The sequence below is a fragment of the Dipodomys merriami genome, unplaced genomic scaffold (assembly GCF_024711535.1).
Source record: "Dipodomys merriami isolate MVZ:Mamm:240054 unplaced genomic scaffold, mDipMer1.0.p SCAF_9, whole genome shotgun sequence".
NCBI lineage: Eukaryota > Metazoa > Chordata > Mammalia > Rodentia > Heteromyidae > Dipodomys > Dipodomys merriami.
Window position 1 is genome coordinate 33,820,631 of NW_027206512.1, and position 26,404 is coordinate 33,847,034.

The 26,404-nt window shown below is 44.4% G+C and overlaps 2 protein-coding genes across 4 annotated transcripts in view; one reads left to right on the plus strand and one right to left on the minus strand.

Moving 5' to 3' along the window:
• Nucleotides 1-4,461, minus strand: part of Polr2b (RNA polymerase II subunit B) — a 39,546-nt gene extending 35,085 nt beyond the window's left edge. For both annotated transcript variants that reach the window (XM_070013217.1, XM_070013218.1), the window contains exons 1-2: nt 4,354-4,461; nt 1,172-1,244 (exon numbers count right to left, since the gene is read on the minus strand). In XM_070013217.1, coding sequence (XP_069869318.1) covers nt 1,172-1,244; nt 4,354-4,372 — 92 coding nt within the window. In that variant the 5' untranslated portion in view covers nt 4,373-4,461. The remainder of the gene's footprint in view (nt 1-1,171; nt 1,245-4,353) is intronic.
• Nucleotides 4,462-5,086: 625 nt separating this feature from the next.
• Nucleotides 5,087-25,364, plus strand: Noa1 (nitric oxide associated 1). Of its 2 annotated transcripts, XR_011370025.1 has the most exons (8): nt 5,087-6,230; nt 7,594-7,758; nt 10,679-10,884; nt 14,665-14,796; nt 16,415-16,531; nt 18,249-18,369; nt 20,167-20,912; nt 24,458-25,364. XR_011370025.1 is itself a non-coding variant. In XM_070013005.1 (7 exons), exons 1-7 carry the CDS (start codon nt 5,087-5,089, stop codon nt 20,364-20,366), a joined length of 2,085 nt encoding a protein of 694 aa, XP_069869106.1. In that variant the 3' UTR covers nt 20,367-25,364. The 2 variants fall into 2 exon arrangements, 1 of the variants encoding a protein (XP_069869106.1); XM_070013005.1 differs by having other exon boundaries at nt 20,167-25,364.
• Nucleotides 25,365-26,404: the final 1,040 nt, after the last annotated feature.

Genomic DNA, 26,404 nt, shown 5'->3' on the forward strand with positions numbered 1-26,404 from the left:
TTTAAGGTTAAAAATCATTAGTTCGCCAGGCTTCAGTGGCTCATGCCTATAGTCATAACTACTCAGGAGGCTGAGATCTGAGGAAAGTGGCTCAAAGCCAGCGTAGGCGGTAAAGTCTATCAGACTTTTATCTCCAATTAACCACCAGAAAACGAGAAGTGGAGCTGTAGCTCAAAGTAGGAGAGCACTAGCCTTGAGCAAAAAAGTTCAGGGACAGTGCCCACAATGGACAAAAATAAATAAATAAAAATTCTAGGGGCTGGGAAGGTGGCTCAGTGGTAGAGTGCTTGCCTTGCATGCCTGAGACCCTGGGTTCCATTCCTCAGCACCACATAAGCAAAAAAAGATGGAAGTGGCGCTGTGGCTCAAGTGGTAGGGTGCTAGCCCTGAGCTGAAGAGCTGAGGGACAGCGCCTAGGCCCAGAGTTCAGGCCCCATGACTGGACCCCCCCCCCCAAAAAAAAAAAAAAAATCATTAGTCCATGTGCTTATAGTCTGTTCAAGGCCCTGTATTTGAAGCCCAAAACAAAACAAAAAATCTATTTCAAAGTTAAGGAAGATATATGACAGTAATTTACATGAAAATACTCAGCAAACAGCTGGTAATAAATATGGAACATGGCTGAGGAGATCAGAGTTCATAGTGCAGATACGAAAATTAGATGGTAGCCAGTAGTGGTAGCTACTCAGGAGGCCAAGATCCTGAGGGACAAAGTTTGTAACCAACTCAAGCAAATTTGCCCATTATACTCTTATCTCCAATGAAACAGCAAAAAAGCCAGAAGGTCTATGGCTCAAGTAGTAGAGTGCCAGCCTTGAGTAAAAAAAAAAGCTAAGGAAGATTGCAAGGCCTTCCATTCAAGCCTCATTTAGGCATGTGTGAGAGTGCACATGCGCGAGGGTACACACACACACATACCTTGACTTAAAGCCTCAGTGAGGCAGAAACACATGCACACACAAAAGAAATCACATGGTTTATCTTGCCCATGTAATTGTAACCCCTCTGTACATTATCTTCACAATAAAAAAATAAAAATAAATCACATGATGAAGTCAGAGTGGTAGCACACATCTATGATCACAGCACTCAAGTTTAATAAGAAATTAATAAGAAATCCCTTTATATTTGTAGTTTATTAAAGCTTTTTCAGTTTAGTCTAAAAAGTTACCTGATCACAATCCAGCAGGCTTCTTGCCACAAATCTGGGGTGATTTCATCATCATCTTCATCATATTGCATATCTGGGAAAAAAAAACTACTATATTCATCTGCAATAAGATGCTACCAGCTAATATACTATCACTTGAAATAACAAAAACATATTTTGTGAGTAAAAAAACAATCCTTTTATCCATTCTTCTAAAGTATCAATTACATAAAAAATAATACATAAATAACAATAATGTCTGTGCCTAATATATAAACAAGATTTCAATGTAAGTTGTATAAATGTGTAAGCATCAGGACTACTAATAGATACAGAGGCAAAGAGAGGAATTAAAATGAGGATTGTACTATTCACGAGATGGAGGAAACAGGAGATAATGGCTTTAAAGGCAAATAGATGAAAACAGTGAGCTCAGTTGGGGCAATGAAGAGTCCAGGGGCTGGGAAGGTGGCTCAGTGGTAGAGCGCTTGCTTGCCTTGCACGCATGAGGCCCTGGGTTCGATTCCCCAGCACCACATAAGCAAAAAGAAAAAAAGCCAGAAGTGACATTGTGGCTCAAGTGGTAGAGCGCTAGCTCTGAGCTAGGCCCAGAGTTCAGGCCCTACGACCTGACCCAAAATAAATAAATAAATAAATAAAAATAAAGAGTCCAGTAAGACACCCCGGTTGTCTAGTAGCAGTTAAGTTATAAGGACATTTGAACTGATAATATATTCATAAGCCACCCACTTGTAGACAGTAACACTGAAACTATGAAGAATGATTGCCACGGAAACAATGTGAATAGTGTAACAGAATGAAAAGGTAAAAGGAACCAAGTGAAATGATAAAGAAAAATAGTGAGTTTCCAAGCAGGGCACTGGTGGCTCATAGCTGTAACCCTAGCTATTCAGGAGGCTGAGATCTGAGGACAGCAACTGAAAGCTAGTACAGGCAGAAAAGTCCATGAGACTCATCTCCATTTAATCACCAAAAAATCTGAGAATGAAGCTATGGCTCAAGTGGTAGTTCACTTGCCTTGGGCTTAAAAAAGCTCAGCCCCAAGACAGGCACAAATAATAATAGTAAAAACAAATGGGTACAAGGGTGTGTGTATTAATTTTGTATAATTAGTTACATGTATGTGTTTTATTATAAATAACGCATGTATATATGCATCCTACTCAAGTTATAAAAATATTGTAACAATGAGATATACAAGACACGATGTTGAAAAATGAACTTTAGGGCTGGGAATTTAGCTCAGCGGAAGAGCACCTGCCTGGCGAGCACAAAGCCCTGAGTTCAGTCCTCAGCTCTGGGAAAAAAAAAAATGAACTTTACAATTGGGGGGGGGGGGGAGAGAATGTAGTTGTGGAGGTGGGAGGGAAAGGATGGTAGGGGAAACACAGAGGAGGCAACAATGCTTGATAAGAAATGTACTCATTACCTTGCTCATATAACTGTAACCTCTCTGTACAATATTTTCACAATAAAAAGCTTATTTAAGGGGCTGGGAAGGTGGCTCAGTGGTAGAGCGCTTGCCTTGCATGCCTGAGGCCCTGGGTTTAATTCCTCAGCACCACATAAGCAAAAAGAAAAAAGCCGGAAGTGGCGCTGTAGCTCAAGTGGTAGAGCGCTAGCCTTGAGCTGAAGAGCTGAGGGACAGTGCCCAGGCCCAGAGTTCAGGCCCCCCAACTGGATCCCCGCCCCCCCCCAAAAAAAACTTATTTACAAAATAAATAAAAACTTTTAAAAAAAATTAGAACACAAAGGCACTGGTGCTCACAGATGTAATCCTAGCTACTCAGGAGGCTGAGAGCTGAGGATCACGTTCAAAGCCAGCCCCAGCAGGAAACTATGTGAGATTCTTATCTCCAATAAACCACTCAGAAAACCAAAAGTGGAGCAGTGGCTCAAGTGGTAGAGCACTAGCCTTGAGCTGAAGAGCTCAGAGACAGCACCCAGGCCCAGAGTTCAAGCCCCACAACCCACCCAAAGAAAAAAAAGAAAAAAGAGCTCTAGCCCCATAGCTGACAAAACAACAACAAAAACACAAAGACACAATGCCTATGTGCCTCTGATCATACAAAATAATATTTATTGAAGTGAACTCCAGTAAACAGAAACAAGAGGCTTTTGCCTTGTTGCTATTTTCATTTTCTTTTTATCCTGTTCGTTTATGTCTTTGGAAGGGTAAGGGGAGGCACAGAAATGGAGGGTCAAAGGGCAAACAAATGCAGCAACGGTATTCAACAGACACTATGTTGAAAATGAATTATACAACTTGTGGTTGGGATAGGAGGGAAAAACCCAGAGAATGTGAAGGAAGGGGTGACATTGTCCAAAAAGAAATGTACTCTTTACCTGACTTATGTAACTGTGACCCCTCTGTACATCATCTTTATAATAAAAAAAGTGTAAAGCTATTAAAAGCTATTATTTTTTTACTCCACTGAGATAGTTTGCTAAAAGGGAAAGAGAATATAACGAACTTAACCTCTAGAAAAAAAGACTGAGGTGTTAAAGCAGCCTTTTAAAAGCTTAAGATTTGCTTCTATTTTCTCCATGAGGTAGCCAGAATACGAAAAACTGTAAAGGGTGATCAGAAAAAATGGAAAGAGATCTTTAAAAAAATACAACAAGAAAATACAAAGGATATGAATTCTATATAGGAAAAGTAAAACAGACACAGTAGCCCTGTTAGCTCAAATACAAGCTCGAATTGTCTCATCTTGTGAGGATATAAAGTTTAAAGGCCACCTTTCAAGGCTGAAGACAGGATAACGGGAATACTAAAACCCAGCCTCAATACACTTTGTCCCAGTGTATTTCCAGTCTCGCACAAGGTTTGGCACAAAATTGATGCTAGTCAACAATAAATGGACTGTGGCCCTAAGGGAAGTAAAAGGGGTCCTTCACTTCAGACGGTCCAAACAGAAGCCATTAGGTTCCACACGCTATCTCCAGGCCGTCGGGTGAAATCAGAGGTAGCAGAACGAGAATCCACCTGATTGGCGTTCCCGACAACCTCCTCTCAGAAAACTCCGCCTGGCTCGGGCCCAGCGCGGGCGGGAGAACGCGGCGGCGGGTCCCGCGGCTGCGGGCTGGGGAGGCGGGCCGCAGACCCTCCACCCACCAGGACCCCTCGGCTTCCCCGCTGAGGTGGGTCGCCGCACGGGTGTCTCGCAGGGGACACCTACCCTCGTCCGCGTCATACATGTTGACGGGTTCTGTGGCGCCAAACTCGGGAAAGCAGAGAGAAAAAGGCACACACCACCTCCGGAAGCCGAAGCCGGAGACGACGTGACTTCCGTTTCCGACGTCCCCAGAATCCTCCGCGGCTTACACCAAAAGTCCCGCCTTCTTAAACCGACGTGAAATCCGCGCCTGCGCAAAAGGTGGCGCAGTGCGAGGGTGAGGCGGCGCCAGGGGTGGGGCGGGAGGATTAACGCAGGCCTTGGAGTGACGCATGCGCAAACTCAGGGGTTGCCTCCGGCTTGGGCCAGCCAGTTTGGGTCTGTTTTTCAGTGTGGTTGTTGCACAAATGATGACACCTGGAAAACACCTGAGCACGTTTATTACCGAAAGATTTCGCTGTGGCCGTGAGCTAGTGCCACTTAATGCCTTTATTTTTCGCTCTGAGAAAGACCAAAAACTTTAAAGTGTGACTTTTTTTAAGAGTAACTTCATGGGGTGCTGACGGAGCCTACGGGTGGGGGAAAAAAAGCACCCACTACTGAACATAATAGTTATGTCTAGGTCCTCGTCTTAGTAAGTTCTGGCTAAGGGATTTCATCGCGAGAACTCCAAATGACTCGGGAGACAGATACAATTGACAGTCCCCGGGTACCCCTAGACTCATCCCGGCGGCCCGTGCGCACGCGCCGACTGGCGCTCACGTGCGCACGCGCCGACCGGCCCTGCCCCGTCCCCATGCTGCCGGCGCTCCTAACGCGAAGGCTGCTCTGCGGCCTGGTGCGGGTGTCGGCGCCCGCGGCGGCTCGCCCAACCCTTGCGGGTCCCCTCCCAGAAAGGAGGTGCGCGGCCGCCTCCTCGTCCCAGCGCCAGTCCTTCCCGGGCCGCGGGCTTCCTCCTGCCCCCACGGCCTGTGAAGACTCCCCAGGAGGCTTGGGCACCGAGGAGCGTTTCCTGTTCCCCGAGTATGTGGTGGAGCCGGCGTCCACGCCGACCCCGGAGGAGGAGCTGCGAGAGCTGCAGCAGCGACTGGAGGAAGAGGAGCGACAGCGACTGCGGCGGCGGGAAGAGCGGCTTCAGCGCCAGCTCCGCGTCGGCCGCCGTGCGCACCCGGGGCCGGAAGCTCCGGCTCCGACGGTGCCGCCCAGCGGCCTGTACTGCTCGGGCTGCGGGGCCGAGCTGCACTGCCAGGACCCCGACCTGCCCGGCTACTTGCCGGGAGACAGGTTCCGCCGCGCGGCCGAGGAGGGCGGCGGGCTGGCGCGCGCCGTGTGCCGGCGCTGCTGGCTCCTGGTGCACCACCGGCGCGCCCTGCGCCTGCAGGTGAGCCGCGGCCAGTACCGGGAGCTGGTGAGCGCCGCGCTGCGCCGGCCCGGGCCCGCTCTGGTACTCTACCTGGTGGACCTGCTCGACCTGCCCGACTCCCTGCTGACCGACTTGCCGTCGCTGGTGGGCCCCAAACAGCTCATCGTGCTGGGGAACAAAGTAGACCTGCTGCCCCAGGACGCACCTGGCTACCTGCAGCGGCTCCGAGAGCGTCTCTGGGACGACTGTGCCCGCGCCGGGCTCCTATTGGCACCTGGCCATCAAGGACCACAACATCCCAGCGAAGACAAGCCACATGATGGCGACCATAAGAATCTGTCGGCCCGGTCCCGCACGGTGGTCAGGGACGTAAGGCTGATCAGCGCCAAGACCGGCTATGGAATTGAAGAAATGATCTCCGCGCTTCAGCGGTCCTGGCGCTACCGGGGCGACGTCTATCTGGTGGGCGCCACCAACACGGGCAAATCCACTCTCTTTAACACACTGCTAGAGTCCGATTACTGCACCGCTAAAGGTGCCGAGGCCATCGACCGAGCCACCATCTCCCCTTGGCCAGGTGAGACACGCTTGCCGAGAAACCACTTGGCCTAGACATTTCCTGAATGTCCATCGTAGGCAGCCTGGAGCCATCCCTTTAAAAAATTCTCTACCTACTTGGGTCACACCTTTCTTTTGTGTCAGCTTAGTGTTGGGAAGTTCTGAATATGTGCTCCTTTTCGAATAGGAACGATTGTGGACCATTTCTCTGTTCCATTCCCTGGACACGAGAGTCCCACCAGATATTTAAATCCCTTGCTCTTTTGGAAGTTCCCTTGTACCTTCTTTGTATGTTTTTCTGGAAATTTGCAATGCCTTTCAGAAATCGTTGAGAAGTGTCTGAACCTCTCAGTTCAACTCTTCACCTCTTGAATTCATGCTTGAGACCATTATTCTATATTTGAACGATTCATTAATGCAGTATGGGCTTTGGGCTAAGAGAAATTTTGTTTTTGTGACTTTTAAGAAGTTCCTGGGGTTGGAGATGTAGCACGGTTTGAAGAGGGCTAGATAATGAACAGAAGCATTAGGTACCAAGTTCAAGTCCCAGTCTCACACAAAAAAAGAAAGGAAGGAGAAGAAAATCCTGGGCTAGCAGAGTATCTCAAGTGGTAGAGTAACTGCCTAGCAAGTTCAAGGCCCTGAGTGTAGATGAGAGAAAAAGCAGGAGGGAGGAATAAGGAGAGAAGAAAATTTCTGTGCCAGGCTGGTGGCACCCATTCTGTTGGTTTTTTTGTTTTGGTTTGGGTTTTTTTTGGTCGGTCATAGGGCTTGAACTTGGTCCTGGGCACGGTCTCTGAGCTCATTTTTGCTCAAGCCTGCCACTCTACCACTTAAACCAAAGCTGTACTTCTACCCGTTTTGTAAATCCTGCACTTAGGAGGCTGAGGCAAGAGGAAGATGGGGTTCCAGACCAGCTGGGTTTCAAAAAAAGAAAAAAAAAAACCAGGGAGAAGGAAGGGGGAGGGACTTTGTGATTATGTGTTCCTTATATGACTCTGTACACAGTCAGATCTCCCATTTTTTTCTCTACAGAGTTTATTTTTTGCCAGCTATCCTTTGTCTTGCACTGTGATTACATGTTACACAGTTACTTGTTGCCATACTCTGAATGTAGCTGACCTCATCTGAATCACAAATTCTATTTTTGTATTGGATGGCAAAGTGAAAATTGGAATAAATCAGGCTTGCACATTTTGGATTCCTATCCTGGGTTAGTCTGTGAACTTGTCTGCTCATGTGTAAAGCTGGATTCATTTTATAGAATGTTGTCATGAAAGTTAAGTTACATAAATCACAGGAGCCAACACTGTGGACTCTCAGAAATGTTTCCCTCCCTTTATTCCTTTCCTTAAAACTTTATTTGTTCTTTGATATTTCAGGTACTACATTAAACCTTCTGAAGTTTCCTATTTCCAACCCAACTCCATACAGAATGTTTGCAAGACATAAAAGACTTAAAAGAGATGCAACTAAAACGGAAGAAGATCTTAGTGAGGAAGAACAAAATCAACTTAATCACTTTAAAAAGCATGGTTACGTAGTAGGTAAGCCTCTCTTGGGAAAACCCTTATGGGTTGAGAACCTATAATACAGCTGTCTGAGGATAACCAGTTGCTGTGTATACTTCATTCTGAAGTATAGACCCTTTAAGCAAAGTTACTACTGTCTGGAAACCCAGACTACATAGGTAGTTCATGACATTGACTCTATGCAGTAGCTTTAAGTTGATTCCTTTCATTTTCAAGAATGAAAAAGAGCGAAGTCTGAAGACTTCCTTAGTAAAGACTGTGGATTCCACTGGGTACCAGTGGCTCATGCCTATAATCCTAGTTACTCAGGAGGCTGAGGTCTTAGGGCCTCAAAGCCAGCCCACGCAGGCAAGTTCTTAAGACTATCTCCAATTCTCCTCCAAAATCCTAGCTACTCTGGGGGCTAAGATCTGAGAGTCTCAATTTGAAGCCAGCCTAGGCAGGCAAGTCCATAAGACTGTCTTCAGTTCTCAGCCAAAAAAGCCAGAAGTAGAGGTATGGCTCAAGTGGTAGAATGCCTACCTTGAGTGAAAAAGCTGAAGGACAGTGCCCAAGGCCTGAGTTCACACCCTAATACTGACACAAATAACAACAAAAACCTGTGGCTCCCAACTCAGTTTACCTCAATGGACAAAGCCACTCACTTGATCATTACAAGAATCTGAGTTTCACTTCCTTTTTTTGGGGGGGGGGGCGGGGAAGGTGGGAAGGGTCTGTCGTGGGGCTTGAATTGTGGGCCTGGGCACTGTCCCTCAGCTCTTCAGCTCAAGACAAGCACTCTACCACTTGAACCACAGTTCCACTTCCGGTTTTCTGAGTGGTTTATTGGAGATAAGAGTATCATGGACTTCTCTGCCCAGGCTGGCTTTGAACCATGATCTTCAGATCTCAGCCTCCTCAATAGCTAGGATTACAGCTGTGAGCTTGAGTTTCACTTTCTTAAAAAAGAAGCAGGGCTGAGAAGGTGGCTCAGTGGTAGAGCACTTGCCTTGCATGCATGAGGCCTTGGGTTCGATTCCTCAGCACCACATAAGCAAAAAGAAAAAAGCCGGAAGTGGCGCTGTGGCTCAAGTGGTAGAGCACTAGCCTTGAGCTGAAGAGCTGAGGGACAGCGCCCAGGCCCAGAGTTCTGGCCTCACCACGGGACCCAAAAAAAAAAAAAAAAAAGCACAGGACCAGGTATCAGTGGTTTATACCTATAAGCCTAGCTACTCGGGAATCTGACATTTGAGAACCAACAGGAAAGTCCATGAGACTCTTTATTTCCAGTTAACTACCAAAAAAGCTGGAAGTCGAGCTGTGGCTAGCCTTGAACAAAGAAGCTCAGAACAGGACCCAGGCCCTGAGTTCAAGTCCTAGAACCTAGCACACACAAAAAAAAGGCATCATTGTCGTGTCATTTCCATACACTGTACTTTGTCTTACAGATCTGTCTGAGGCAAACATAAAAATTACCTATCTCACTAGGCATGATGGTGCACAACTGTAATCCCATCACTTGGGATGCTGAGGCAGGAAAATTGCAAGTTTGAGGCCAGACTGAGCTATATAGTGAGAGATCCTGGCTCAAAAAAGAAAAAAATTGGGCTGGGAAGGTGGCTCAGTGGTAGAGTGCTTGCCTCGTATGCACGAAGCCCTGGGTTCAATTCCTCAGCACCACATAAGCAGAAAAAGCCAGAAGTGGCGCTGTGGCTCCAGTGGTATAGCACTAGCCTTGAGCTGAAGAGCTGAGAGACAGTGTCCAGGCCCAGAGTTCAGGCCCCATGACTGGCAAAAAAAAAAAGAAAAAGAAAAAGAAATTCTGCCGCGGACCGGCTCTGTCGGGACGACGGAGGACACCTAGTGGAGGAACTGGAATAGATGGGGAGATGGCAAACAGACAACTCACACACAAGAGGAGTGGATGCTGAGTGTGATTTAATGCAGAGGATAACAAACTTTTGTAGCAAAAGTCTCCATAAGAAAGGGCAAAAGGTTACACAATCTTGCTGCAGGGCTTCATTCTTGGGTGGTCACCAGCTGGTCGCCTGAAAGGGCAAAAGGTTACACAATCTTGCTGTAGGGCTTCATTCTTGGGTGGTCACCAGCTGGTCCCTGATAGGCATCGAAACCCATATAATGGGTTTCGATGTTTGTCACCAACTAACCTTATTTCTATAGAGGCCTTAACTGTCCCTTAAGATCTTTCCTGTTCCTTCTTTAATAGTAAGGTCAAGGAGGCCTAGATCTAGCAAGTCTCTTAGTAAATGAAAGAGAGTAACAGGAAGTTCTTTCTCCTAAGTAGTTATCTCAGCAATTGCCATACATTCTTTCTGTTCTAGCCCGCGCCTACAGCTTCTTGTAAATCTCTTACAGACAATTCCTTCTGCTGAAGTGACGTCGTGAAACCCCCAATACTTTTGTATTTACTTATGACTTGTCTACTAGCCTCCATAAGAGGGGCTTTCAGGGTAGCACTTAACTCTGGTGAGTTAGTCATATTTTTAAGACACTCATCAGATATTGGAGTCGTCAACACTCTTAAGAAAGAGCTTTGAATATGGGAACGTTGAGCATGAGTAAGTACAAAGAGCAGTAGAAACAGTAAAAGATTAATAGGCACTCTTATACAGTGAAGAAAAGAAAAGCAGAAACACATCTTTCCCAAGGGTTTGCCAGCCTTTCCAGGAGTAGGCCTCTTAGAAGCCCTATTCTCCGAGGTAGACTTCGGTGAAGTCCCAATACTCAGAGATAGGTCTCTGTAAAGCCCCATTCTCTGAGGTAGACTTCGGTGAAGTCCCATTCTCAGAGATAGGTCTCTTTGAAGCCTCATTCTCAGGTCTGAAAACTGGTTTCCCATGCTAAGCAGACTCCACTGGAGTAGGCGTGGCAAAATTCTATCTGGAGTCAAAAGCCTTTGAGGAGTCATTAGTAACCTCCACATCATTTGTTCTAGGAAGAGTTGGAAGAACATTTTTGTATTCACAAGAACAGAAGGATGAAGCTGCCTTTTACTTTGACGCTGATTCACTTGCTTTTGACATGGGAAATGAGCCTGTTGCCACCGTGCACCAACCCACCAAACGAGTAGAATTGACTCCACAAGATGTGAAAGATGCCCACTGGTTTTATGACACTCCTGGAATTACAAAAGAAAATTGTGTATGTATTTAGCTTCTTTTAGAAACATTTTTTCCTGTCAACTGTAGAAACACCTATTGGCAGAAAGCAAAGAAGTATACGTCCATTGTAGCTTCAGTTATGATGCATTTATAAAAGCAGTTCAGGGATGAATCCATATACCCATAATTTTTGTATTCATTTGATACACTTCACTGCAGGCCAGTCTACTTGTGTATAGTTGTTACCTTAGAAAGACCTTTACAGTATCTTTGATTTTAAGTTTTGAAGAAATGGTATCACTGAAGTCTAGTTTCCTATTCTATACTGAATTTCTTGTTTTTGTTTTTGTTTTTTTGGTTGTGGGGCTTGAACTCTGAGCCTGGGTGCTGTCCCTCAGCTCTTCAGCTCAAACCTAGTGCTCTACCACTTGAGCCACAGCACCACTTCCGCTTTTCTGGTGGTTAATTGGAGCTAAGAGTCTCATGGACTTTCCTGCCTGGGCTGGCTTTGAACCGCAATCCTCGGATCTCAGCATCCTGAGTACCTAGGATTACAGGCGTCAGCCACCGGTGCCAGGCTTATACTGAATTTCTTTCCGAGCATCTCCATCATAAAGTCATCTAGCTTGAACTGAAAGAGTGACTTACTAACTGGAACAATGTCACATGACCTCCCAAAGTATCCCATTTGGTCTTTACTTCCTAGTCGTATTGCATTCATTTCTCTCTAACTGATATTTGTTCTTGAAAATTATATGAAAGGGCTGGGAAGGTGGCTCAGTGGTAGAGTGCTTGCCTTGCATGCATGAGGCCCTGGGTTTGATTCCTTAGCACCACATAAGCAGAAAAAGCTGGACGTGGTACGTGGTGCTGTGGCTCAAGTGGTAGAGTAGTAGCCTTAAGCTGAAGAGCTGAGGACAGCATCTGGGCCTAGAGTTCAAGCCTAGGACTGGCAAAAAAATAAAAATTAAAAAAAATCCTGTATGAAAAGGACATAGAACCTATTTGTCTTGGCCAGACCTCAAACTGTTTTAGACCTCAAAATATTTTAAAGTATATCAGGTAAGTATAATTTAGAATAGGATCAATTCCTTCTTGCCTTATGCATCTTTTCAGTTCAGTTGCAAGATCTCACAGATAACCAATTTTGTCTTGTAAAATTTAGCCTGTATCCTCTTGTTATATACTTATTAAGTCTCATACCTTCGTATTTGCAGTTTGGATTTTTACCCAAGGCATTGATTAACTCAAGTGTGTTTATTATTGCCCTCAAGAATAACTGTTGGTGCTCTATCTTTCTCCTTAACTATCTATAAATACAGAGTGACTAGCTGCTTTCTAATAATGTTTTATCACTACTTCACCAGTTAAATCATCCCCTTCATTTAGTCAGAGATAGCAATTACTTTACTCTTGAGAAATAGTTGGGTCAGAAAGGCAAAAGTGGAAAATGTATTCTAGCCAGAAAAATGATACTTACAAGCGTGAGGATATAAAATGTCTCTCATGGCCTAGGGATGCTTCTCTGTGACAGAATATGTTCCCAGCACATGAACAGTTGCCCTGGGTTACAGCCCTAAACACTAAGGAAAAAGAGTTCCTCATCATAGATAATATACTTCTGTGTCACTGCGGATATATTTATTTGATGCCTAGAACAGTGTCTCCCAAATGGAACCAACAAACTATTATAAAATGGAAGCATTAGATGTTTCAGTTTTAAATAAGTGAGTCAGACAGGAGTGAATCACACCTGTAATCTTGTCTACTCAGGAGGCTGAGATCTGAGGAGTGAAGATTTGAAACCAGCCCAGGCAGGAAAATCTATGAAAGTCTTATCTCTAGTTAACCACCAAAAAGCTGGAGATGGAGCTGTGACGTAAGTGTTAGAGTGCCATCATTGAGTGAAAAAGCTAAAGCACAGAACCTACGCCCTGAATTCAAGTCCAATACTGGCATCAAAAAAAAAAGAAAGAAAGGGAGCCAGATGCTGGTGGCTCACACCTGTAATCCTAGCTGAGATCTGGAGGATTGCAATTCAAAGCCAGGGTGGGCAAGAAAGTCCATGAGACTGTTGAGTTAACCACCAGAAAACCAGAAGTGGTTCTGTAGCTCCAGAATGTTAGAGCCAGGCTTTCAGTTCAAACCCTATGACATACAAAAACAAAGAAACAGGAAGCTAGATATGACACTATTGTAATCAGTCATGGGGCTTGAACTCGGCCTGGGCACTGTCCCTCAGCTCATATCTCAGCCTCCTAAATAGCTAGGATTACAGGTGTGAGCCACCAGTGCTTTTTCATTTTTAGCCAGATTTTTTTCCCCCTTATATCTTACCTAAGCTTTGTAATTCCTCTCTTTCTTTTCTTCTTTTTGTTTTGTTTTGTTTTTGGGTCCAGTTGTGGGGCCTGAACTCTGGGCCTGGGCACTGTCCCTCAGCTCTTCAGCTCAAGGCTACCGCTCTACCACTTGAGCCACAGTGCTACTTCCGGCTTTTTTCTTTTTGCTTATGTGGTGCTGAGGGATCGAACCCAGGGCCTCATGCATTCAAGGCAAGCGCTCTACCACTGAGCCACCTTCCCAGCCGCTCTTTCTTTTCTTCTTGCTCCACTCTCTTTAAAAACTTCATCCTTGGGGCTGGGAAGGTGGCTCAGTGGTAGACTGCTTGCCTTGCATGCATGAGGCCCTGGGTTCGATTCCTCAGCACCACATAAGCAGAAAAAGCTGTAAGTGGTGCTGTGGCTCAAGTGGTAGAGCACTAGCCTTGAGCTGAAGAGCTGAGGGACAGCACCCAAGCCCAGAGTTCAGGCACCATGACTAGCAAAAAAAAAAAACTTCATCCTTGACCCAGCGTCAGTGACTCATGCCTGTATCCTAGCTGCTCAGGAGGCTGTGATCTGAAGTTCACACTTCAAAGCTAGTCTGGACAGAAAAGTTTGTGAGACTCTTTTTTCCAGTTAACCACCAGAAAACCAGAATTGTAGTTCAAGTGCTAGCCTTGAGCTGAAGAACTGAGGATAGCGCCCAGGCCCAGAGTTCAAGCCCCATGACCAACCAAAAAAAAAAAAAATCCTTGGTCTGCAAACATGGCTCAAGTGACAGTGTCTTGTCTAACAAGTTCAAGGCCTAAATTCAAACTCCTTCCCCATGGAGTTGGAGACATGGCTCAGATGGTATAGCACCAGCCAGTGAACAAAAGCATTAGATACTGCATCCAAGTCCTTCCTGAGGGTGGAGGAGGAATTTTAAGTATAGTGCATCTTAATCTTGATCAGTACCACCCCTTTCATCACTCTCCTTTTATTCCTAACACAACCTATCTTTTCTGTATTTTGTGGTTGGATTTTGTTTGTTCAGGTTTTGTTTGGTTGAATATTCTGGAGGAATAAGAATACTAGAGTCAGAATTTAGAAGAGGGTTCAAATATTGACCTGCTCCTTCAGTAGAGTGACCATTTTGTATGTGATGGCCCATACTTGAGCACTAAAATATGAGATCACAGATTCCATTACTTGAAGCTGCAGACTACTTCCCTGATACCCAGCAGCCATGTATTCTCACTCTTTTAAAATTCACACCAGTTTTAACATGATACAGCTACCACAGGAAAGTCAAAACTATGAAGTTGGCCACTACTTCATGCATGAAGAAACAATAGTAAATTGGGTTAATTTAGATAGAACATATAAATTTTACGTGAGGCTGACAGAAATTGGTTATTTGTGAAACCTAGAATACTTTCTTCATCACTATTTTCCAAGGAAATAACAAAATTTTCAGTAAGATATTCTCTAATAAAATAATGTCATTTGCTTCACAGATTTTAAATCTACTATCAGAAAAAGAGATAGACATTGTTTTGCCAACACATTCTATTGTTCCAAGAACTTTTGTGCTTAAACCAGGAATGGTCCTGTTTCTGGGTGCTATAGGCCGCATTGATTTCCTGCAGGTAAGAAAAATCTGTACCATTAAAAAGTGATTAAGGGGGCTGAGAATGTGGCTTAATGGTAGTGTGCTTGCCTAGCATGCATGAAGCCCTAGTACCACATAAAGAGAAAAAGCCAAAAGTGGTGCTGTGGCTCAGTGGTAAAGTGCTAGCCTTGAGCAAAAGAAGCTCAAGGGCAGTGCCCGGCCCTTAGTTCAAGTTCAAGTCCCAGCACTGGGGGAAAAAAAAAGTTCAGCCAGGCACTAGTGGCTCACACCTATAATCCTAGCTCTACTCTGCAGGCTGAGATCTGAGGATCAAGGTTCAAACCAGCCCAGGCAGGAAAGTCTATGAGACTCTTCACTAAACCACCAGAAAACAGGAAATGGCACTGTGGCTCAAGTGGTAGAGTGCTAGCCTTGAGCTGAATTGCTCAGGGACAGCACGCAGGCCCAGAGTTCAAGTTCCATGACTATCAACAAAAAAAAAAGTTTGGGCTGGGAAGGTGGTTCAGTGGTAGAGTGCTTGCCTTGCATGCATGAGGCTCTGGGTTCCATTCCTCAGCACCACACAAGCAGATAAAGCCGGAAGTGGTGCTGTGGCTCAAGTGGTAGAGTGCTAGCCTTGAGCTGAAGAGCTGAGGGACAGCAACCAGGCCCAGAGTTCCGGCCCTATAACCAACCAAAAAAAAAAAAGTACATAATTTTTTTTTCTTTTTTGAAAAAGAATCTCAATATGTAGCCTAGACTGGCCTCAAACATGATCCTCCTGCCTCTGCCGCCACAATAATGGAGTAATGGGCTATACTACATTCATCACTTGTTAATATTTTAAACCTAACTTTACACAAAGCCAGTTAAAGTCTTAATAATAGATGTTCTTAATAATAGATGTACTCTTCGTTGTTATTTTGTTCTTTTAGTAGCCCATGCTGGCCTCAGACATGTTCCAGTTAGCCTCCAGAATGCTGGGATTATAATTATGAATCACCATGCCCATTTGCTTTGAGATTTTTGTTTGTTTGTTTTTGTCTGTCGTGGGGCTTGAACTCTGGCCTTAGGCGCTGTTCCTGCGCTCTTCAGCTCAAGGCGAGCTCTCTACCACTTGAGCCACAGCACGCGCCACTTCCGGTTTTCTAGTGTTTATTGGAGATGAGTCTCACGGACTTTCCTGCCCGGGCTGGCTCTGAACTGAGATCCTCAGATCTCAGCCTCCTGAGTACTAGGATTGTGGGCGTGCGCCACCAGCACCCGGCTTGGATTTTTTTTTTTTTTAATAGTACCAAGAAGTCACAGAAATGACACTGAGGTTCAAGTGGTAGAGCATTAACCTGTAGAACAAAGAGGGTCAGGGACAGCACCCAGGTCCTGAGTTCAATCCCCAGGACCAGAAGAAAAAAAAATAATTAAAATCCCTCAAGAAGTCTGGAGCCATCACAGTTTTAGAGTTTAATGAATTATTAAAATTAACTACTTCTGTATCATGCCCTATTTTTTAGACATGAATATAGTTTGACAATAGCTGCGGCCACGCAGTACTTACAAAGAAAGCTTGATTTAGTTTCTCACTTTTTATTATTATTGTACCTTAAATTGTATGGGTTTTCCAGGTTTTCTTGTGTAATATGTTCTTCTTTCTTAAGGGAAATCAGTCTGCTTGGTTTACAGTTGTGGCTTCCAATTACCTCCCGGTGCATATTACTTCCTTGGACAAGGCAGATGCTATATATAAGAAGCATGCAGGTTATACATTACTCCAGGTAAGGTAGCAGGACTTGATGATTGCATGGTTCTAGTGGATATGCTTGTGATAGTCTCTTTGCCCTGCTTGTGTTATAAATCAGCTAGCCCAACCTCATCTCACTCTCTTTAAGGATGCTGGCTATAAAACAAAATAGGCTCTATAGGAAAGGAATGTTGGTTTGGACTGATCCAAGAAATGCTAGAGTTTTGGTTGTTTTATTTTGTTTTGTTTTGCCAGTCATGGGACCTGAGCTCTGGGCCTGGGCGCTGTCCCTCAGCTCTTCAGCTCAAGGCTAGTGCTCTACCACTTGAGCCACAGCGCCACTTCTGGCTTTTTCTGCTTATGTGGTACTGAGGAATCGAACCCAGGGCCTCATGCATGCAAGGCAAGCACTCTACCACTGAGCCACCTTCCCAGCCCGAAATGCTAGAGTTTTATCTAAACTATCCTGTCCAATATAGTAGCCACTTGCCAGGTATCTTATGACATATCTAAATTTAAGTATACTAGTTATAATTAAGTGAAATTTAAGATGTGATTCCTCAGTTACATTAGCTACTTTTCAAAAGCTCATCATTGCAGAAAGTTTTATTGACTATTGCTGTGTGAAGAGAAGGTACAGATTTGTTGCAGCTGGAGAATGCCCCTAGCATCTAGTTGGTGAGATCCACAGATGCTAAATCTCCTGTAATGGGCTGGAGAAGCCCTCACAATAACCTGGTTGAGAAAATGGAAAAAGCTTCATAGAAAAGCTTTCCTAACACAGGAACATTTGTCAAAAGCAGAAATTCAGCTGAGTGCTCATGGCTCACACCTGTAATCCTAGTTGCTCACAAGGCTGAGATCTAAGGATGTTGGTTCAAAGCCAGCCCAGGCAGGAATGTCCATGAGACTCTTATCTCCAATAAACCACCAGAAAACCAGAAGTGGCCCTGTGGCTCAAGTGGTCAAGCACCAGCCTTGAGCTGAAGAGCCCAGGGACAGCTCCCAAGCCCAAAGTTCAAGACCCACGACTGACCAAAAAAAAAAAAAGTAGAAATCAGATCTTGTGTTATTTATGGTCTTTGATTTGTAAAAAGACACGACACACCTATAAGAACTAAGCTGTTTAGAGGGAATTTAACTGTCCTACATATAAAACCCAGTTGAGGACTATAAAGCACACTTATCCTGTCAGCAGATGATTGCCAAGTCCATCTCAACATGTGGTCCTTGGCCAACACATTACAGAGCTTCCATACTCTTCCCAAAAGATGCATGCTTTTTTGTTGTTGTCGTTGTTTGTTTGTTGGGTGGTTTTGTTTTGTTTTTGGCTATGGGGCTTGAACTCAGAGCCTGGGTGCTGTCCCTGAACACTTTTGCTGAAGGCTAGTGGTCTACCACTTTGAGCCACAGGGCTGCTTCCAGTTTTCTGATGGTTAACTGGTGATGAGTCTCACAAACTTTCCTTCCTGGGCTGGCTTTGAACTGCGATCCTCAACTTCAGCCTCCTGAGTAGCTAGGATTTGTAGGCATGAGCCACCAACACCCTGCTAAAATGAATTTAAAAGCATTTTAATCCAGGCACTAGTGGCTCACGCCGTAATCTTAGCTGCTCAGGAGGCTGAGATCTGAGGATCACACTTCAAAGCCAGCCCGGGCAGTAAAGTCCATGAGACTCTTATCACCAATTAACCACCAGAAAAACTGAAAGTGGCGAACATGCAAACATCTCCATTTTATTTCACTGGAAGGTCCCAATGGGTGGAGAAGAACGAATGGCTGAATTTCCTCCTCTTGTTGCTGAAGACATTATATTAAAAGAAGGACTTGGTGAATCTGAAGCAGTGGCTGACATCAAATTTTCCTCTGCAGGTAATTTTAAATTTGGTTTTGGAGACAAACTATATAGCCCAGGATAACCTCAAACTAGAGACCTCCTAGCTGACCTAGTGTTGAGATTAGAGGGGTGTATCATCCATGCCTAGCTTAATTTGCTTTGTTGTTTTTTGTTTGTTTGTTTTTGTCGGTCATGGGGCTTGAACTCTGGGCCTGAACGCTGTCTCTCAGCTATTCAGCTCAAGGCTAGTGCTCTACCACTTGAGCTACAGCGCCACTTCCGGTTTTCTGGTGGTTTATTGGAGATAAGAGTTTCACGGACTTTCCTGCCCAGGCTGGCTTTAAACTGCAATCCTCAGATCTCAGCCTCCTGAGTAGCTAGGACTACAGGCGTGAGCCACCAGTACCGGGCCTTAATTTGCTTTTAAAAAATAAGATTACAGGTTGCGGGGTAGGGGTGGCACAGGAATGAACAGAGGAGGGATGAGCAAATGTAGTTACATTTATATTCAATGTACACTGTACAAAAAATGAACTATGCAAAGAGGGTAGGATGAGAGGCGAAAATGGAGACAAAGGGAGTGACATTGACCAGGAAGCATTGTATTCATAACCTGACTTACAGGATTATAACCACTTCATACAACTACTCAATAATGGTAATTTTGGGGGGCAGAGGGGTCCGGTCATGGGCCCTGAACTCTGGGCCTGGGCGCTGTCCCTCAGCTCTTCAGCTCAAGGCTAGCGCTCTACCACTTAAGCCACAGCGCCACTTCTGGCTTTTTTTCTTTTTATTTATGTGGTGCTGAGGAATCGAACCCAGGGCCTCAGGCATGCAAGGCAAGCGCTCTACTACTGAGCCACCTTCCCAAAAATAATGGTAATTTTTTTTTTTTAAGGGAGATTATAGCTGGGCACTGGTTGCTTATACCTGTAATTCTAGCTATTCAGAAGGTTGAGATCCAACAATCAAGGCTCAAAGTCAGACCAGGCAGGTGAAACTCCTTAACTCCAAATAACTCCAAAAAAACAACAAGAAGTGGAGCTGTAGCTCAAGTGGTAGGTCACTAACCTGAGCAAAAATTTCAGACAGTGCCAGGCCTCGAGTTCAAGCCTCAGGGCACGCGCACACACGCACACGCACACGATTATTGAATACTGGTGGCTCATGCCTATAATCTTAGCTATTCAGGAGACTGAGATTTGAGGATTCCGGCTCAAAGTTAGCCCAGGCAGGAAAGTCAAGTCCATAGGATTCTTATCTCCAGGCTCAAAGTTAGCCCAGGCAGGAAAGTCAAGTCCATAGGATTCTTATCTCCAATCAACCAAAAAGCTCAAAGTGGAGGCATGGTTCAAGTGGTAAAGTAGCCAGCCAAGAGCAAAAAGCTTCTCGAGAGTGTGAGGAGCCGGGTGCTGGTAGCTCTCCCCTGTAATACTAGCTACTCAGGAGGCTGAGATCTGAGGATCACAGTTCAAAGTCAGCTCAGGCAGGAAAGTCCAGGAAACTCTTTATCTCCAATAAACCATCAGAAAACCTGAAGTGGAGCTGTGACTCAAATGGTCAAGCACTAGCCTTGAGCTGAAGAGCTGAGGGACAGCACCCAGGCCCAGAGTTCAAGCCCCACGACCGACAAAAAAAAAAGTGTGGGGTTCTAGGTTCAAGCCCCAGGATCTGCAGAAGGAAGAAAGGAAGTAAAGGAAAAAAGGAAGGATGGGGAGAAAAGTAAAAAATGTGTAATAGTCTTAATTCATTGCTGCATTTTGAGGTTTGGTTTGATGTTTATAGCAAACTGGTTGCTAACAGCATTTTGTTCTCTGTCGGATACTTCCCAGGCTGGGTTGCAGTGACACCTCATTTTGAAGATAGACTGCATCTCCGGGTCTACACACCTCAAGGAACAGTCCTGACGGTCCGACCCCCTCTCTTGCCATATATTGTTAACATCAAAGGACACCGCATTAAGAGAAGTGTGGCCTACAAAACCAAGAGGCCTCCTTCCCTTCTATACAACCTGCAGAAGAAGAAAAAGTGACAGATGTCTGACATTATATTCAGAATATATTGATATTGAAATTGTACTAATAATATAGCCATAAGAAAGTCCTCCTGGTTCCCACCTTGGACAATTGTTTTGTTTTTGATTTTTTGGTCATTCATGATGCTTGACCTCAGGACCTAGGTGCTGTCCCTGAGAATTGTATGTGACTGATGGGACTGGACAGTTGCTACTGGCATTGTTACTGGGTACAAAATATGCCAGATATTTAAAAATGTATTTTTTCTGTGTGTACCAGAACTTGAACTCGGGGCCTCTATCGCTGAGCTTTTTTGCTACTCTCCACACTGTTCTGTACAATTTTTTTTTTTTTGTGAGTTGTGAGGGCTTGAACTCTGGGCCTGCAAACTGTCCCTCAGCAATTCAGCTTAATGCTAGTGCTCTATCACTTGAGCCATAGCACCACTTCCCAGTTTCCTTGTGGTTAATTGGAGATAAGAGTCTCATGGACTTTCCTGCCTGGGCTGGCTTTGAACTGCAATCCTCAGATCTCAGCCTCCTGAGTAGCTAGGTTTACAACAGGTATGAGCCATCAGCTTCCAGCTTGTTCTGTACATTCTTGCTAGAAAAGGATGACAACTTGATGTAGAGAAGCCATGGTGGGTTTCCCATTGATATCTGGGTGACTATATGCAGCACAGCTAGTGTACTTTGCCAAGAGTCCCTGCTAGGTTTCATATGCCAGCTACTCAACTATCCTGTCAACTATAGATTCCAAAAAAAATGGCATCTAGTCTCAATTAAAATTTGAATATAGTAGGCCTCCCTTCTAATGTACATTTAGGTCATACAAAAAGTAACTTGTATTATAAGCCCAATCCACTATCAATAGCAATAGGCGCACGCACACGCACGCACGCACGCACGCACGCGCACACACACACACACACACACACACGGCGTGGTGGTCTGGGGTAGGAACAATTGGCACTGAATAGTTTTAAAAAAGACAAATGGCTGGGCACTTGGTGGCTCACACTTGTAATCCTAGCTCCTCAGGAGGATGAGAGCTGAGGATCACTGTTCAAAGCCAGCCTGGGTAGGAATGTCTGTGAGACTGTTATCTCCTATTCACCAGAAATCTAGAGGTGGAGCTGTGGCTCTAAGTGATATAGCACCAGTCTTGAGCAAAAGAGCTCAGGGAAGCCTAATCCCAACCGGACATTCTCAATGCAACTGTAGAGGGCAGTAGCTTCCCAGTTTAAGAAAACTGACAGCAGAACAAAATACTTTTTTGCTGGTTCTGTGCCTTGAACTCTGTGCCTGGGTGCCTTCCCTGAGCTTCTTTTACTCAAGGCCAAAACTCTACCACTTGAGCCACTGCTCTATTTTCAGCTTTTTAATATTTGAGAGAAGTATCATAAACTAGCTTTGAACCATAACTCAGATTCTCCTGAGTCCCTAGGATTACAGAAGCAAGTCACCAATGCCCAGAATTTTTTTTGGGGGGGAGGGGTGGGAGTCTTGAACTCAGGGCCTACCTACTGTACCTGAGCTTTTGCTCAAAGCTAGCACTCTACCACCAGAGCCACATTGCCACTTTTGGCCTTTTCTGTTTACATGGAATCAAACCCAGTGCTTCATGCATGCTACGGGAGCACTCTACCACTAAGCCATATTCCCCGCCTAGTACTACTTTTATGTATAAAAATAGGCGGTGAAGAATGCTTACAATACTAAACACAAGGACTGGGAAGGTCGCTCAGTGGTAGAACGCTTGCCTTGCATGCATGAGGCCCTGGGTTCGATTCTTCAGCACCACATAAGCAGAAAAAGCCAAAAGTGGCGCTATGGCTCGAGTGGTAGAACACGAGCCTTGAGCTGAAGAGGTGAGGGACAGTGCCCAGGCCCAGAGTTCAGGCCCCATGACTGGCAAAAACAAAAACAAAAAACAATACTAAACACAAGGAAGCTGCTTAGTTGAGTACTTCTGCTAGGATCTGGTACTCATTTACTCTATATTCCTCCTATCTCAACCCAGCACCATTGCTGGGCTATTCAAGTGTTCCATGCAGATTTTGCTCTTAAAATAGTTGTTACTGTTTTTAAGCTGTAGTCAGTTTCTGGTTCTTCTTAGTCTGTTCATCTGAGTCTGAAGACTTCTCTTTTATCAGTAGTCATTTAACATCAGGGTGCAGGAGTTCAAGTCTGGCCAGATAAGGAGTAAATAATGACAAGGTATTGACAACCTTCTCACATGGAGGAAAAAAAAATAGGTTGAGCAGCTAGAAACCAACTAACCAAGTTTATATCCAGTTGTTTACCTTGCTCTGCATTCCATGTTAATCATGTCACCTGTGTTTTGACCCTAGAAAAACTAAAATGTGCCATCAAAAATTTGATTCCTATGGAATTTTAGCAATTTTGCTTTGAAAAGTTAGACCCAATCTCTCTGCTTTTTTCTCTTGGAGTAAGGGTCTTAAATCTTATTCACCAGGGCTGGGAAGTGGCTCAGTGGTAGAGCGCTTGCCTTGCATGAGGCCCTGGGTTCGATTCCTCAGCACCACATAAGCAAAAAGAAAAAAGTCAGAAGTGGCGCTGTGGCTCAAGTGGTAGAGTGCTAGCCTTGAGCTGAAGAGCTGAGGGACAGGGCCCAGGCCCAGAGTTCAGGCCCCACAACCGGACCAAAAAAAAAAAAAAACAAATCTTATTCACCCTATCAAGCATTGCCAATTACCCATACCTTACCTATGGAATCTAAATTTGTCATCCTGTGACCAAGTGGGGCAGTCTGTGTGCCTGTTTCCTGAGCTCAAATGTTTCTCCTAAAATGGAGCTCAAATGTTTCTCCTAAAATCAGCTGGTTTCCTGAAGATGACTAACCTGGGCTTGGGTTGTTGACAGATTAGGCACCCAGTGCTCAAGCTGAGGAAGGCTGTGGCATAGAGAGTCTCTGATCATTTACCCTGGATTCCCTCCCACTTGGCTCCAAATTGTGGAGCAATGGAATCATTTCCATTCTTTCTTAGGATGTTCCATTTTCTCTTGGCTGCTTTCCTCCTCTTGGGGATTGTTTTTTTTTTTTTTTTTCCTCTTAACTGTCAAAGCACAGTGCTTTAAATGAAAACAATTTGAGAATCCTCTGAATCAAACAGCACCTAGAACTTCTGCCTGAACTCTACCACTTTGTGCCACAGCTCCACTTCCAGTTTTCTGGTAGTTAATTGGAAGTAAGAGTCTCATGGACTTTCCTGCCTGCGCTAGCTCAGAACCAGGATCTTGAGATCTCAGCCTGAGTAGCTGGGATTACAGGTATAAAACACCAGTGCCAGCTCTACCTGCTTTTTTATGTCTTTCCTTTATGCTTTGTACCCCTGCTCAATGCCCTGTTGTGAGAGCGGGATGTTTCGAGATTACCTTTGTAATCTATTGGAACATAACCTTAACTTTTCCATTCATGTCCAAAAGCACTTTCATTCATTGCCAGCCTGCACCAAAACAATATTACTCCCCTCCTCTTAGTAAAAGAATTTCATGATCTAAGTATTTACCTATATGAGATCCATAATATCTCTAATTGCTAATCCTGTTTCTAAAAAGCTTCCTTTAACTTCCCAAATAATTTTCAGAACTTACTTTCTGGGTAAAGTGCCTTGTGGAAGAATTTTACTTCAGTAGTCTTATTGGAAGATGCAACAGCATGATACTCAATCGTATGGTCTTACCTCTAGCCAGTGGCTATGGCAAATCTGAGAAAACATGGGAAGAAGCTGGGTGTGCTACAGAACACATTAAGCATGCTGAGGATTTTGGAAGTACAAGGCTGTCAAGATCCCTAAGTACCAGAAAAATAGGTATTCAATGCATGAATGAGTGAGTTGGTAGAGTGAGGGGATGCTTGATTTTAGGTAGTTTACTTCTGTGGAAAATAAGATTTAATTTTACTTCATTATATTGACACTAACCTCTTACAGGATTTCTTCCTTTCCTGCATCAAGGCAGTCCTTCTTGGCAGTAATATTTCAGGTTTCTTAGTTTCTATACTCATCAAAACCTACTTCTTTGTATCTATAAATAGATAGCTATAGGTACCTATTAATGTAAATGTGTTTTTTTTTTTTTTCCAGACAGGGTCTTGCACAGCTGGCCTCAAACTCACAATCTTACTGCTTCAGCCTCCTGAGTTCTGGGATTACAGGCATGTACCACTATACCCAGCTACATTCTTTATTATATAACAGCACATACAATCCAGGCAACTGCCTTACATATATTCAGAGTTCTTACAACCACAGAAAATATTACTAATAGATATTACCTGCAGTTAGATAAGGAAATAGAAGCACAAGCAACTTGCCCAGAATCACAATGAGCAATGGAATTGATTCCAGAAAACCCAGGAAGTCTAGCTTAGTAACCATGTGGAGTATTTGTACTTATATAGGAAAACATACTTTCCCTTTTATGTACAGTTGTATTTTAACATGTTATATATAATTAAGATAGAACAAAGACCTACCAGTAAAACTACTATACAAAATACTGCCCTTTTTAAATTTTCTAATTACTACACATTTGCCAAGGGATTCTTCTAACTCCATAGATGTATAGTGGTAAACAAGTTCATCCCTTCCACTATACTCCCATACCACAGCTCCCACAATACTTTCTGTATATACTAAAATCTTAAGTCAGAATATGAGAACATTGCAACCAATGATGGAACCACAAACAAATCTACTTCAAGCCTCCAAAGCACAAAATTCTCTCAAAAAAGGGATGTTTTTGGTGGGGGAAGTGTTGAGAGAGGGTCTTTCTTACAATGTAGTGCTAGCTGACCTCAAGATCAAGAGCCTCCTAATCCACCTGCCCTCAGCCTCCCAAGTGCCTGGATTTCAGGTCTGCAACATCGCCACCTAAAATCCTTATTTCCTCAGAGTATATCTATCAGAGGTATATGTGTACGTGTAGCTATATGCTGCACCATTCCCATTTTACTACAGCGATGTCTATAAAAATAAACAAGTGTCCCAACATGGTTTCCAGTCTCTCTCACTACCTCAGATAGCTTCAAGTTACTGCTTTCCTAGCTGGCTGGAAATCTTTCACACTACTAGTGTGACTGCCAAGTACCACGGACAGATCACAGTGTGAGTGGAGATACTGACCCACAGTTCTGATCAAGAGCGGATACACAAAATTTGGAATGCAGACATGCAATATTTACATCACTAAACTATCATAGAAAACTGACATTTGTTTGGCTTTGTTTTTATAAAGACTATGTAGCCCAGCCTGGACTGGAATTCTCTACCTTCCTACATGTCCCACCAAATCCAAGACTTTTTTTGTAGGTTCTGGGGCTTGAGCTCTTTTGTTCAAGACTAGTGCTCTACCACTTCAAGCCACAGTGCCACTTCCAGTTTTCTGGTTAGTGGGAGATGTCTCACAGAATTTCCTGCCTGCACTGGTTTTTAACTGTGAGCCTCAGATCTCAGCCTGAGTAGCTAGAATTACAGATGTAGAGCCACGAGTGCCAGACTCCAAGACTATTTTTAATGCTAGGCGAAATACTAATGATATTAGAACTGCTGCCGTTTCCTTGCAAAACCAAAAACCTAGTTTGGCCCTGAATTTCTTTAAATGACTCTTGCCTTTGTCCTCATGTAGCACTCAATCCTTTCCTAGTAACTAAAAGGGAGATGGTGAGAGCAGGGTATCAGTGGCTCACACCTGCAACCCAAGGTATTCAGGAGGCTGAGATGTGAGGATCCCAGTTCAAAGCCAGCCCAGGCAGGGAAGTCCACAATTCTTACCTCCAATAAATCACCAAAAAGCTGAAGTCAAGTTGCAGCTTAAGTAGTGGAGTGCTAGCCTTGAGCAAAAAAGCTCAGGAACAGTGCCCAGGCCCTTAGTTCAAGCCCCAAGAACAGGGGGGAAAAAAGGCTGAGACCCTACCTGAAAAGCTAAAAGAACCTGGACTGTGGCTTCAAGTCCTGAGGTCAAGCGGGTTCCCCCCACCCCCCTGGGGAGGTGGGGGGATTTGGAGAGAACAAGACATAAATAAATATAGA